At 37.9% G+C, this 15,406-nt stretch overlaps 1 protein-coding gene across 4 annotated transcripts in view; it reads right to left on the minus strand.

Annotated features, from left to right (window-relative positions):
* The window catches only part of cntn5 (contactin 5), a 303,188-nt gene that overhangs the window by 21,047 nt on the left and 266,735 nt on the right, over positions 1 to 15,406 (minus strand). For 3 of the 4 annotated variants that reach the window (XM_079874344.1, XM_079874343.1, XM_079874346.1), the window contains 3 exons: positions 14,216 to 14,336; positions 9,387 to 9,545; positions 2,790 to 2,939 (listed from right to left, as the gene is read on the minus strand). In XM_079874344.1, the coding sequence (XP_079730470.1) occupies positions 2,790 to 2,939; positions 9,387 to 9,545; positions 14,216 to 14,336 (430 nt within the window). The remainder of the gene's footprint in view (positions 1 to 2,789; positions 2,940 to 9,386; positions 9,546 to 14,215; positions 14,337 to 15,406) is intronic. The other variant, XM_079874345.1, reaches the window with a different exon arrangement.

Below are 15,406 nucleotides of genomic sequence, written 5' to 3' on the forward strand. Positions count from 1 at the left end.
TCAAAACAACAACCATTAAGCTAAGAAACAGTGTACAAAACACTCACAAAACACATATAACAGCTTGATTCACATGAACAAACAAAAGGATAAATAAAGAGGGGGAAAAACAGGAGGAATAGTTATATTTATTTTGTTTTAGGATTATGTATTTCTCATTTACTCTCATGTAAACGTATAATTATACAGGTGTTCCTTTGTAGGGCAGCAAATTAGACAACATAGGCACATTGGAAAAACACACCTAGGGGCAGATTTACTAAACAAGGCAAATTAGCATGAGAGCGCAATTCCAAAACAGCGCCGATGGGAGTGGAAAGTGAATTAAAGTATTTACAACAAGTAAATTAAAGAACACAGATGCAGTCAGATCTTGCTCATAATGACCAACGCAATCTACCAGTTAGCGTCTGGTCTAAGACGTTCTTTTTTTGGGCGGTAAATAATGGCGCAAACACCAGTACATTGACGAGCGCAAACCTTAGTAAATCACCATGCGAGATTCATTTAAGTACTCCTCCCATACATTTTTTGTCTGAAAGGGAAATTTATTTCCTTTTTATTTCACTTTTGCTTTTGTTAACACTATCGTTTAGGTTCAGGGTAGGGTTTAGTTACTTTCTTGGTACTAACTTAGTTACTAACTTTGTACGTTACTTTCAAGCGTGACCGAGCATTAACCTTTCGGCGCCACTCACCAGACATTTCATTTCCGAACTGCCGCAATACGTACAACAACCAGCGTAATAAAACGTTGCCAGATTCACGTTCATCTGTTTTGGACAAAATTATACACTTTTTTTTTTAGCACGACACACTGGACATTTCACTTTGAAATTGTCACGAAATGCGCAAGAAGCAACATAATATCAATTTGCAGAAATGTCACAGGCACTTTATTTGGAGCCTAGGCTGAAATAATTTAGATAATTTGAATAATCTTTACATGGCCCTTTTTTCCATACAACAACAATTCAAAGTTTAGGTCAGACCCATTGTTGCCAAGTCCACGGTTTTCCTGTGGAACTGGGCTACTTTTCAGTTGTTCCCATGGGTAAAACATTTTCTCGGGTTTATTTCAACCCTCGTACATACGATTTCGCCACTCCAACAGCCCCAGCGCTAGCCTGGATGCCAGCCGAACTTAGCCCCGCCCACAACATTTGAGGTCGGGAAGTTCGGTCTGGACTTGATCCGTTGTGGAGCAACTATGCTCGAACCAGAGCTGTTCGGACCAATCAAATTGTCAGGGCGGGCTTTATACGATGATGGACAGATGATCAACAGTAACGTAATCATCCACGTCACCAAAGAGCGCTTGGGTTGCGATAAGATTTGTTTGCCGTATTGTCAAATTCTAATCCTAAACGGAGAACTTGTTTGTAGATGCATTCACCTTTACTATTTCTCTCAAAAATTATGATCGTGCTGGTAAGTACTCTGTGTATACTTAAATTCTTTTTAACAACATCGGCAAAGATCGTTTACACTCATCTTCTTCTTCTACTTCTTCCAATGTGCGTGCAGTTGAGTCACTTATTCCGTTGCTCTGATTGGTTGTAGGTCTATCCAATTGAGAGCAGAGGCATTTTCTTTCCTGGTTGGGTTGAAACACGCCCCTTAATCAGAGCACAATGGAGCAGTATCAGACTCATATTCTGACTAGAATCTGAGTATGGCGATGTCAGGCTACCCCCAGCACACCTGTCAGACGTAAATATTCAGTGGAGAATTTGGCTGCCCAACAGAGAAAATTGCATTGGGCTATTTTTGACTGGCCATTGGGCGACTATTGTTGCACAGACCTAGCAACCCTAGTCAGACCCAAATTAATGTCACTATTCATGGAAAATCATGCCCTGAAAATCCTTGAAGCTCTCAGACCTCACTCATCCTGCATATTTTAATTACTGTGTCACATTTACACCTGACACATGAGAACCAATGGTGTATTAGCATCATTGATGTCAAACCAGGTGTAACATTTTGAGACGTCTTTTTTAATCTAAACAAGCGATTATCAGACAATAATCTAAATCATTTATAATTGCTTTCTTTTCTAAAAAAAAGGTCTTGTATGATTTCTTGCATGGACCACTTTTATAGTGCTTTTTGGAGTTGTTTTGTCTTTTTCGAAGCTCAACGGCTTTAACAACTATGAAGTGTTATTGTATGGAAAAGAGCTACATGAAGATTCTTCAAAATTCTTGTTTTAGGCTTAGCATATGGGTTTGAGATGACATAAGTGAGAGTAAATAATGACAGAACTATTCCTTTAAGAAGAAGAAAAAAAAAAAAAAAAAAACAACAACAACCAAATGACCAGTGCAATAATTCAACTGGCTTTAAACAATACAAAAAAATTTGCATCATGTTTGTATATTGGAATTTTTTTTTTTGCTGCGTAATCGAACAGGCCTGCTGAATGTTTTTGAACCAAAGAATGTTGAAGAGAGGGTTTTGTTCTCCGTAAATAGAGAATTCTGCAGCCTCTTTGCCTGAGGGCACAAGTGACTTTCTGCTTCAGCTCAAACACAAAAACTTGTTTAAATTCATGTAAGCGGCTTATTTTCCACTTCTCCTCCAATTAAAACAGAACCAGGGTCACCCTGTATATTCAGACGGGTGACGGCAGTCGTAAAAATGTGTCACAACAAGCAGCTACACGATCCCTGGAGTGGAGGATAAACTAGGCTTGAGAGAAAACTGTTCGTTTATTTAGATTTCTGTTCTGTTAGAGGACATTTAGCTTAGTGACATTCACGGGTGAGTGAACCAATGACAAATACCTGCTTCCTTAGTGCGGACCGCTCTGGAGGGGGCGCTCGGGTCGCCTGTGCCGATGCCGTTCGTGGCCACCACCCGAAACTCGTACTCCACCCAGGGGTTGAGCTCCACTGCCATGGCGGACTCCATGCTTCCTGTCACTGGGTCTGGATCTGAGTAGAGCAAAGCGGAGAGGGACCAAAACACTTGAGGAGTCAATACAGCTTAAAACACAAGCCAACACAAGCATCTACTGTGACTAAATCCTTGTAGACTGTAGGCTTTTCAAAGCAATGTGGACTGATAGATACAGTATGCACATACAAAGTGTGAAATACATGTGACAATGCAACAATTTCACTATAATTAAGCAGTGATTAAGTGATTTTGGGGTGAAAGTTCCTTGAGTTTTCTCAATGGTTTTAAGTGAGATGAACTAAAATACTTGTATGTTAACCATGCAGAGCAACAACTCTGTTCCAAAACGTAGTAAACTGCTTTGTTTTCTACTTTCTACGTACACAGCTGACCTCTACACAACAATGATGTACTAAAAAACATTTTTCATTTGCGTTTTTGGAAAGTTTTGTATGCAGACAATAATGCCGTCAAATGATCCCTGTTCACACGGATCTCCAAAAATGACTGAAAAAACGCTGTATTCTGCTGCCAGGCCAGTAGTTGGCGATATCACTTTGTAAAGAAACACTACGCACCTATAGACTGAACGAGTAATACGCATGCGCATGATTCGTGTTTTTGTAGTTTACACAGAGACAATAGCGGGATCATTTTCAAAAACTTGCACTTTCAAAAATGTGTTTTCAGGCACCCAAACCACCGTTGTCGTGGAAATGAACGGCCCAAGCTCATAAAATGTTTTCCGTTTATGGATGAAAATGGTGTTGTGTAAATGCCCCCCCAAAGACAGCAACCAAAATGCAGTCTTACAAGTGATTTATTTGGAACAGTGTACATTAGCACATTACTAGAATATCACTGCAATGCTCTAATAAGCATAAACACACACACACCTGTGAAAATGATTGATCCCCGTTCACATGAATCCGCGAAAATGACTAAAAACTCTTTATTGTGCAAAAGACTGCTCACATACGCATTCAAACGTGCATGCCTAGAATACACACATAATACACATGTGCATGTCGTCACCGTTTTCACAGATTCATGTTTACACAGAGATGATAACGGAATCTTTTTCAAAAACTTGCACTTTTAAACCTGCATAAACTGCATAAAATATTTTCTGCTTTCAGTTGAAAATTGTGTCGTGTAAATTAATAACTAATGACTTTTACAATGGAAATTAATCAAAGCTGAACTTAAACTGCACAATGACTTTCTTCTAGAGCTGCTGTACAGCCAAAACAATCTTTGTTGCATTAATTTCCTGTTATCACTGTAAAGCTGCTTTGCAACTATGTGATGTAAAAAGTGCTATATAAATAAAGGTGACATGACACACACACACACACACACACACACGCAAACACATATTAATGGAAAGTACATTTATAAGGAATATTTCACTCCTTTTGGAACATTCTATCCATCTGTTTTCTGTGTGTCTGTCACAATGCAATGCATTCTGGGATTGCCTTCTCTAAGAACACATGCCATGCTCATTATTTAGACAGAATAAACAATTATGCTGCCTGTGTTTTGGAACAGCCTTTGCAACTGGAGAGCATCTATGACGCTGTAAATGCTGCTTGTGTAGGCAGCTCACTAAGATGTGGAACGGAGCCAACATCTAGTTTTGTAACATCATTGATTGATTTTTGAACAACCTAACAATCAAATCACCGAAGCATAAATCTTTACACTTCTACAACAAAGAGGAATACTTCTAATATAGAGAACAATTTCAACAGCAGAACCAGTCACAGATGCATAAACTGTCCCTCTAAACACTCAAATTTAAGATCGATGGTCATGCCCTTGTAAAAAAAGAAGTGTGCTTAATTATATTGATTCTGCACTTGTAGTGTACTTCAAATAATGACCTGCAGATAATATAATATTATACACTCATAGTGCTCTTTGTAGTAATTCAAATGAAATGTTTTACTTCAAAGTATAAATCATTATTTAATTATAATTTTGTCATGCTTAACATAAGTACACTTTGATGCATTGACTAACACGTGTATTATTGGATATTACATTTAAAGTTAATATATTTTTAAATTTCAACTTTTGTAATTAAATATATATTGAAATAAGTTTAATTACAAAAGGCATGGTGTATTTTAGTTTAACAAATGCTTGTCAGTACTTTTTGGCAGTATTACATATAATTATGTACTTAACTGGATCAATAAAAGCACTCTAAAGGTCTGCTAATTGCATGCGAAATGTTTCCGTCGCTTCTAGTAAAGTAAGTTTGTAATTTTGATTTCACTCATGATTTGCTCTAGTTAATACATAAGAGACAACAGACACAAGATTGTGTTTGCCCAGAGGACACTCCTCATTCTACACACCTCATTTCAGTGCAGACACACACTTGGCTGAGGACCAAACCTCAGGGCTTACTTCTGTCTACAGTTAACGGCTGTACATAACCTGTGGGACCAGAGCCGTGCTCCAGGCGTGAGGTAGCAAAATGAAAAACTCCCAGATGCTCTCCGCAAAATTTCTCTCTTCCCCCCTCCGGCTTACCCTGCCTTATCTCACTGTTTCTCTTCTTCACCCTCTCTATACTTTCTTTCCTTCAGTATTTTATTTTTTCTCTCCCTCGTTGACCATACATGCCTTGATTTACCTTGAATTCCTCTGAGTTTTTCATTTTCGGTTTTACTGGCATGTCAAAAAAACAAACAAAAAAAAACCCTAACATTGGTATTGCCACTGGCTCCTGGGCTTTTAAAAGATCATCGTTGTATAAGAATCCCGACAGGTGCAGAAGAGCAACATTGGCGTGACCAATGGTGTAACTTTGGGGTGGGTCTATATGTTTGTCTGACCAATGACAGGAAACCTGTTTAAAAAATGTCATAAGGTTGCCTTTATTTACATACTGTTTTCCTATTTAAACTATCAGTCCATCCATCCATCTTAGTGGTTAAAAAACAACACACTAACTCTCAGTTTTAAATTAACGATGGCAGTGTTTATATAATCCGTGTTGATTATATAAACGCTTTCAATGTTAATTTAACACTGTGGGTTAGTGTGTTGTTTTATTTCATTGGATGCATACAGCATGATGAGGTCATGTGACAACAGTAGCATACTACTGTAGAAATGTTTATCATTGCATAATGTCTACTTACTAATTTTGTACTAAACAGTATATGCATAGTATTCTAATCTGAGTATATTTAAAAAAAGTACTTTTAGATATTAATGAAATAAAAGGCCAGCGCACTTAGAGTACACTTTCATTACTGTTTCATGACACCCTTAAGTAAAAAGTGGACTTTGTAAATGTCAAATAATTTAAAGTACATTTTAATCCAATGTTTAATCGTTTGTTGTGCTTTATGCGATTGACTAACATACCAAAGCACATCTAACATACACAAGTACTTAATTAAAATGTAACTGTAGTGTGTTACTACATATAAAGTTAATATAATTCAAATGCACTAAATTGCATTCATTACAATTTATTATTAATTGCATAAAAACATGAAACACAAGTTTCAATAGAAATTACACAATAAAAGTAGCCTAGAAATCTGGACGCACTCTAGTGGCAGCAAAATTTATTTTGCAGCCAGGGTAGTCCAGCAACTCTCCGTTGACTTTCGGAGCTGTAAAAACCTAAATTGGGTCAGGCCAATCACATCGTGTATAGAGTAGGCGGGGCGGGCTTAACATAATGACGACAGAGTTGCGACGGTTCCCAGCTACTTGAAAACAAAGAATGGCTGCTGCTGCTGGCGAATCGGCTTTGGCCGCGACTCTGGAAGACTTGGAGTTAAGTTTTTCTTTGAGAAAAGAGCATAGAACGGCACTTAAGTCATTCTTAAAAAAGGAAGATGTGTTCGTAGTTTTGCCGGCCATATTCAAAAGTTGAATCTATCAACTAACACAGAACTAAAGTTAGCTCCGCTGTTGGGAAAACGCTCTGGTTGGTTGAAGCGCTGTCCTATTGCGTGCAGAGGGAATTTGAAAGACAGCCGTTTATCCCGCCCCTCGGATTGAGCCGTGTCTATGGTGAGTTGCCAGACCTAACATCTTGATGTAGGTCTGGCTTGCCAGGCTACAGTTAAAGTAGTTTACTAATGCTTGTCAGTAAATTCGTCAGTACATCTTAACCAAAGACAAGACAAGTAATTATGAAATGACATATACAGATGTACTAAAGTCTTACTTAAGAGGGTCAAAAATACACTTTAAAGTCTTCTATTGGATTTAATATAAATTTCAACATAATACATTAAATTTAGTTTAGTAGTAAAAGAATATACTTAAATGTGAACTGAATGTGAAGTAAATGATTTAGTATGCTAGTCTGAAGGGCTGTCTGAACTCTACACCACATCTGTGCAGTTGCAAAAGTCAAACTCTTCTAGTTTGTTTCATCCCCAACGGTCTTTGCTGCTCATGTTGCCTCAAATCTCTACTGGAAATGAATGACAATATTTTGAATGAATGCATCATTTGGCCTACTCCTTATCTAGGGGAAGGCACAGTAAAGAACATTAAGTGGTAACAGTGTTTAAACACTATAAAGTAAACATTTTCATCTCTACCTTTGTTCTAATCTGAATAGGTTCAACACATAGCATTGTGTGCACACTACTTGTGCCTTATCTCTCTTACTCTCATCCGTGTGGAATGTTCAGATGGAAAAGAACAATTATCAAGACTACAAAAGTGCATAAAACTTAGCAATTATCCAAAGTTGACTGCTAATGTTTGAACAGATGACACAAAAAGCTGTTGTCTTTGGATAATGGCAGATAATTACAAGCGGTATTATTGTCAGGGTACCCAAAATAAAGCCTTTTAACTCCTGATAATGATGGAAAAATATAGTGAGAGTCTTATTTATCTGACAAATTACTTAAAAAAAGAGGTGGATAATTGGGTGAATTTAAAAAGCATGTCACGAATATCTCTAGATGTTATCAAATATTTTGTAGAACGATGTTATTCCTGTTCGTTGTGTAAATTTTTTTCTTTTGATTTTGGGATAAATTATGAACCAATTCAAGCTGATGGGAAAGTTAGGTTATGCTTTATAACTATTAGTTTATAGTTAATTCATATATCATGAATTGTAGTCTCTACATTGTTAAAGTGCCCCTATTGTGCTATTTTAAAAGTTCCTAATTTTGTTTTGGAGGTCTCCTACAACAGGTTTATAAGCATCAAAGGTATAAAAAAATAAATAAAAAAATCTCATAATATACATTGCACATCACCAAATTTTTCACCGATTCTCAAATGACTGGTCGGATGAATCAGTCTGTCTAAATTCCTCCTTTCGCGAGGGCCAGATGATCTAGTCTGTTGTGATTGGTCTACCGCTACAGTGCTTGTCAGAAGCTAAACGCCCATTACCATAACTGAACTTCAGCTGAGGCTTCCTCAATCCAACTCGTTTCAGAGTTCAGAGGTTCAGACGCGGTTCAGAGTCGATTCTTTCTTTAGGGAGACAGTAACTTTATTTATCGTGCACTTTCGACTTTACAATAACCACCTGACGTGGAGCGGGTTAAAATGACAATATGAATCATTATGTTTAATTAGTGTTGGTTTACAGCTTTGTTTGAGCACTAAATTGCTAAAATTGTGTAATAAAGACAATTTGACCCCCTGTTCTAAAGTGAAAAGTATATTCACATTAATTATTTATGTGAATGGCACTCATTGAGGGATGTTCAAGTTTATTCACTAGAATAAGCCAATAATTATGGCTAAGTTGCCACTAATACAGTACTACTAAAGACCATTTCTGGTATGTTCATGCTTAACTACCGCATAAATAATGCCTAACATTCCTTTACTACATATATATTCAGTTAATCATTAACTACTGGTGTGGTAATGCTTAACTACCACATGATTATGGACCCTTAAAATAACTACCAAACTCACTATTTGTACACAATGTATTAACAATGTAGAGACTTCAATTTAAACTAATAGTTTATAAATAATTTATAAGTATCACTGTATACTTATTATAAAGTGTTTCCAAAAAAAGGTAACCTACTACTGACCTTCAAATTAATTTGCCATTAGATTTCAGCCGGTGACATTTACAAAAGCACAACAGACATTTAATACAGCCCCACGGTGCTCTTGCCACACATCCTTACAAACAGATGGGAGGAAAAGTCAACTCCCAGAGCTTGAGTCTGCATTCAGAGACACTGTTAGCAGTCATATGCTGAACGCTTTGGAGTGAGATCTTATAGAACAAGAAATATAGAAGTACTTGAGTCACTGACCATTAAAACTTAAACTTTTATATGCAACCTAATGAGCTAGATCAATCGTAGTCCATAATTGTAATATATAGATATACTTGTATATTACAATACCATTTGATTATGATTCGAATTGCATCACATCATTTGCATCACTTAAACACACATAGCATAAACTGTGACATTAACGTGTATGGAAGTGATTACCGGTTTTCACTGTTTGCCAGCCCAGAGAGACCGGGCTACGTGCCTGTACATTGTAGGTGGTGATTGGACTGTGGTTGTCAACTCCGTGGCTCCATGACAACGTTGCAGTGGTATCCGTGATCTCCTCTACAATCACCACTCCAGGAGGTCCAGGAGGGCCTGAAAGAAAGAAAAAAAAACCTCAGTCAGTCACACTACAATAAAAGATACGTTTGACAGACTTTCCCACATTTTTTCCCCTTATATGATTAGCTATTCTAGTGTTTAACAATAGTATAGTCGTCTACCTCTTGATTATCCACTGATTGGTTGGACAATGTTTCTGAACACTTAGGGCCCTATCATACACCTGGTGCAATGCAGCGCCAGGCGCGACACGTGTTTTTTTGCCAGTTTCAGCCCGACGCAATTATCATTTTCACGTCCAGCGCCACGTTGTTTAAATAGCAAATGCATTTGCGCCCATTTGTGCGCCCATGCCAACTCCCTCCCAACTACCTCGTTTTCGCTGGTCTGAAAACGTGTTGTGTTCAGGTGCATTGTTGGTGTGTTGCTATTTTGAGCCAACTGAAATAGACTGACCAACTGAAACCTGGTCTAAAATCAATGGCACAATTATTATTATTTTTTTGTTATTTAAAGAGCGCGTTAGTAATATGCGCCTATAGGCGGGTCCACAACGCACGTTCAATTTGTCCTGTAGATGGTCTGCTTGCGTGCTTTAATCTCACGCACGAGCTGATCTGTTTCCTCGCTAGAGAAGCGTTCAGTTTTTCCGCTTGCAAATTCCGCCGTGTAAATAGCAAATCTGCCATGGCGCGAGTGCAACTGGCGGGTTAAAGAGGTGGTATAATGCCCATTTTAACAAGATGTAAAATAAGTCTCTGATGTCCCCAGAGTGTGTATGTGAAATTTTAGCAAAAAATACCCCACAGATAATTTTTTATAGCATGTTAAAATTGTCCTTTTTTGAGGGTGAGCAAAAATGCGTCATTTTGTGTGTGGGCTCTATGCAAATGAGCTGCTGCTCCCAGCACAGAGGGCGGAGCTTCAACAGCTCGTTCTTAGCAGAGCCATATAGAGCCCTTTGTTGCGAGGCGGGGTTTATGTAAATTTGGGGGTTTGTGATGTCACTAACCCTGGAGGAAGCTTGTGTAGTACCTACCAGTCTTTTGGTGTAGTCCTTAAAAAGTGATTTCTGTAAAAGAAAATATCTCCCTTTGCTTTGAACTTTGAGCGTTGTAACTTTGCAGATTTTGTTTATGCTCAAACAGCAACATTATACACTAACTAAAGTTAGAAAAGTGAAATCATAATCTCTGATTGGTTTATTGCACGTTTCGCCCACAACACCCCCATTACTCATTAAGAGAACAGGGACAACCCTATTAGACCATGCGCCGGGTGCACAGACCATTTTTCCTGTCGTTAAAATAGCAAAAGTGGATAAGGACACGCCCTAAATGCACTTGTGCCGTGCGCTTTAGACCATGCGCTTAGATCATTAAAATAAGGCCCTTAATAGTTAACATTCTCTAACTGAGACTATGTTTTAATCTGAATGCAGTTATATACACATCTTTTTCTCTATGTTTTCGTCTTCCGTCCACATTGAGACAGCGTTTTTGTCATGAGAGCTTTTTGAAGATGCTCTCCAAAGTGGATTAATCACCAATTTCATATTGTAGTGTAGACTGTTAAAACGGAGGTATTCAAAAACTAAAGACTTATGTTTGGACATGTGATGGATATTGTACCTAGATATAGATATCTATGACTCACCTATTCAGGGGTCTCTATCCGCTTGTTTAGTGCGCACCAAGGTTCAGATGGCAGCGTTCAATTTATTCAAATAAACTGCACTGACAGAGCAGTACATTTTAATCAAACCAAACCCACCAAGTGTGAACACACCCTAAATGTAAACGTTAGTCTCGGTGTAATTAGCATTCACAAATTTCGAGAAACTCTGTACATGTGTACACATGTAGAATTCAAACTTCACTCAATCTCTAATCAAACGAACAAGTGAACTTGCAAAGACCATAGAAGGATTTTGTATGACAGATCTCTCTGCAAGGATTTCACGCTGATTAAAGAACCTGCTCTCGTTCCTCTTTGTGTCTATTATGGTAGTGCACCAGTCCTCTTAGGCATGGTTGAATGGTGAAATGTTTTTATTTCTGTTTTTATACGTGCTCCTGCAGCCTCCTCAGTAAATGTAATCTGTGTGAGCAGAAACCGCAACTGGCTCAAGAGGAAAGAGTTGTAAAAGAGAGGCTGACAGCTGCTTCGGCCAGTGAAAGTCAATGTTCTGTGCGGTTTGAAAGGGGATGTGTTAAAAGGATGGACTGAAAGGAGCCTTTGCATTCGAGGATATTAATATGCACGGTGAGACACCATGGCAGCAGTATTATGGGTTTCTGTTTCAAGTCTGGATGTTGACCACATAAGGGTTTTCTTGTCTGAGTGTAAGCAGTGCACATGTGGAAGCGAAGTGGCCAACATCATGAACACGCACGTGGCTGAAGGTCCGGTAAGGCAGACAACACGTTTCTTTGTAGGCCAACAGTGTTTAAAGCATGGATAGGCTAATGATTGTTTGTTTACGAAGGAATCGTACACATCAAGCTGTGGGGAGAGAAGTAATATATTCCACAAAAAATGTATTCAGGAAATAATGGGCGAGATTTTATTTTGTGCATTATGATTTGTTTGGATAGTGAAAGCAGGTCATGCTATGATTGGTTAATATTGATATGCAACTCTGGTTACCTCAGCAGGAAAGAAAAGTATTTTTCTCAACCTTTGTCCAACACAATATTTTCAAAGCTAAAATATTTCCTTTGGTATTTCTGCTTTCAAATAGTTTCGATATCATTTTAGTAATCAAACATATTTATTTTGTATGATTCTGCAATATTCAAGATTTTGATTCTGTATGATTTTCAATAAAAATAATAGTTAATGGAGGATTTTTTACATTTTAGCATTTTAATAAAGTTTTAATTATTATTTAAAGTCATCCTGTTGCCCCCTACAACCAGTTGTAAACCACATTTTACTGAAAGACCATGAAAGCTCTTCATTGTTATAATAATCAAGTGGTTTTCAATTTCTAGTCAGGTTTAACATCCTTTAAACATTATATTTGGCATTCTAATCCAGTAGTTGCAATCAGCTTTAATTTCTTAAAATCTAACAAATTATTTTAGGTAAGAAGAGTATAGAGTAATATTATATCTTTTATTTACACTCTCCAGGCACTAATCAGCCAATCCCATAGCAGCAACTCAAGGCATTTAGGCATGTAGACATGGTCAAGACGACCTGCTGAAGTTCAAATTGAGCACCAGAATGGAGAAGTAATCTGATTTAAGTGACTTTGAACGTGGCATGGTTGTTGATGCAAGACGGGCTGGTTTGAGTATTTCAGAAACTGCTGATCTATTGGGATTTTCACATGCAACCATCTCTACGGTTTACAGAGAACGGTCTGAAAAAGAGAAAATATCCAGTGCAGCAGTTCTGTGGATAAAGATGCAAGAGGTCAGAGGAGAATGGCCAAACTGGTTTGAGCTGAAAGTCAACAGTAACTCAAATAACCAATCGAGGTCTGCAGAAGAGCATCTTTGAAAGTCAAACCTTGAAGCAGAAGAGCTACTAGCAGCAGAAGACCACACAGGGTGTCACTCCTGTCAGCTAAGAACAGCAAACTGAGGCTACAATTTGCCGGGCTCACCAATATTGCACAATAGAATATTGGAAAAACATTGCCTGGTGTGATAAGTCCTGATTTCTGTTGCGAAATTCAGATGGTAGGGTCAGAATTTGGTGTAAACAACATAAAAGCACGGATCCATCCTGCCTTGTATCAACGGTTCAAGCTTCTGGTGGTGGTGGTGGTTTAATGGTGTGGGGGATATTTTCTTGCCAAATTTGGGTCCCTTAGTAGCAAATGAGCATTGTTTAAACACCACAGCCTACCTGAGTGTTGTTGCTGAACATGTCCATCTCTTTATGACTAAAGTGTACCATCTTCTGATAGCCACTTCCAACAGGATAATGCGCCATGTCACTAAGTTCAAATCATCTCACAATTGTTTTTTTGATCATAAAGTAAGTTTACTATACTCAAATGGCCTCCACAGTAAACCAAATATCAATCCCATAGAGCACCATTAGGATGTGGTGGAACAGGAGATTCACATCATGGATGCAAATCTGCAGTATCTGCGTGATGGCTATCATGTCAATATGGACCAAAATCTCTGAGGCATGTTTCCAGCACCTTGTTGAATCTGTGCCACAAAGAATTAAGGCAGTTCTGGAGGCAAAAGGGGGTCCAACCTGGTACTAGCAAAGTATACCTATTAAAATGGCTGGTGAGTGTGTATTATTTTTCCCCACCCATATAATCTTGATTATATGGGTGCATATGTCAATAACAGTTGTCCTTAACATAATTTTGACATGCTAATTCATTGATAGGTAACAATGAAGGGTGGGACTTTTATCCATACTGATTTGATTGAACTGTTTAATAGTTTATGTATATAAAAAAAGTTCTGTACAATATTCACACAACCTTGGCTCATTTAGCGGAAAAAAAAATATTTCAGAATTGTAGTATGGAATATTCCGAAAACAAACATCTGTTTCTTTTTAAAAAAAAATGCAGAGCGATAAATCATGAATCATGCACAATAAAAATGGGAAATTTAATCAGAAAGTCAACAGGGTCGATTTGATTTCGTGTTGTTTGTAAAGATGTTGTAATCACAGTTTTTGATTATGAACTGCAATTTATACTTTGCAATTCTCCTCACCTCTTACTAGCAGCTCAGCTTCTGCAAGTACACTGTCCGCACTCGTCTGAGCACGGCAGCCATATTTCCCAGCATGCTTCAGGAGGATGCTTCTGATCATCAGGTCTGCTGTGGAGGTCTGCTAAATGGAGGGAAAAAAAATAGAAAGTACAAAGGGAAACAGAGAAGTGAGATAAAGAGAGAAATAGACCTCCATGCAGTGTTTGACACCTGAGCAATGGGCTGCTGCTAGCCGCTATTGGCTTGTGTGGATTAAGAGATTCCTGTTCGGTTTAAGAGCACGCCATTACTTTCCTCAATCTGCTCTTCTCTGGAAATGAGAAACGCCCCAGGCAAGACTGCAAATAATTCAAGGTCTACAGGCAGCTCTTTAGTACTGGGGCTGATTAAAATTACAGCACATGAATCAGACAGCTGGGTGCTGTGCCGCTGTCTGCCATGTACTGTCTCGACGAATATGTGTTGCCTCTGAGGAATATTCTGGATACCTCACCTCAAAAATATAACAGAAAAAAAAGAAACTGTAGTTATATTTGACATACAAAAAAACTAGGGATGCACTAGGGAAAATTTTGGCCGATACGATAATTCTTTATACATTTGAAAGCCGACTTCCAAACTTTTGCATTCAAATCCATGTCCCAAGCACACAATTATAATGTTCTCATTACAATTTGATGTAGCGTATATCCTTTTCAAAGTGATTCCAATCATATTTCAAGCAATTCAAAACCATCATGGCGAACAGTGCGCGTCTGAAGTGTCTCAGCAGAAGGAAATAATACATTATTTATCTGCTTTAATATATTGGCCAAACTTTCTTATTGGGCCGATAACGATAACATTAAAAATGAACATATATCGGCCGATACTAATATGGTGGCCAATATATCGTGCATCCCAACAGAAGACAAAAACTATTTTTGGTTTTGGCAGGACAAATGAGTAGTATATTATGAACACTTCAGATACTACTATAAACTAATATGGTTTTACTAATATTAGCTAGTCCCATATTACCTAATCAAAAGTGCCCTCATTAAAAACTAATAACTAACTATGATAAATTATAAAGAATTACCAATTAATTACTTATCACATCATTAACCTCAGTCTGAAATGTGAGCGATTGTCTTTTTTTACTCTGAACGTAGTCATAAAATGCATCCCTAAATACTCAAGTGTTACCTA

Source organism: Squalius cephalus (genome assembly GCF_949319135.1).
Source record: "Squalius cephalus genome assembly, chromosome: 6".
Classification (NCBI taxonomy): domain Eukaryota; kingdom Metazoa; phylum Chordata; class Actinopteri; order Cypriniformes; family Leuciscidae; genus Squalius; species Squalius cephalus.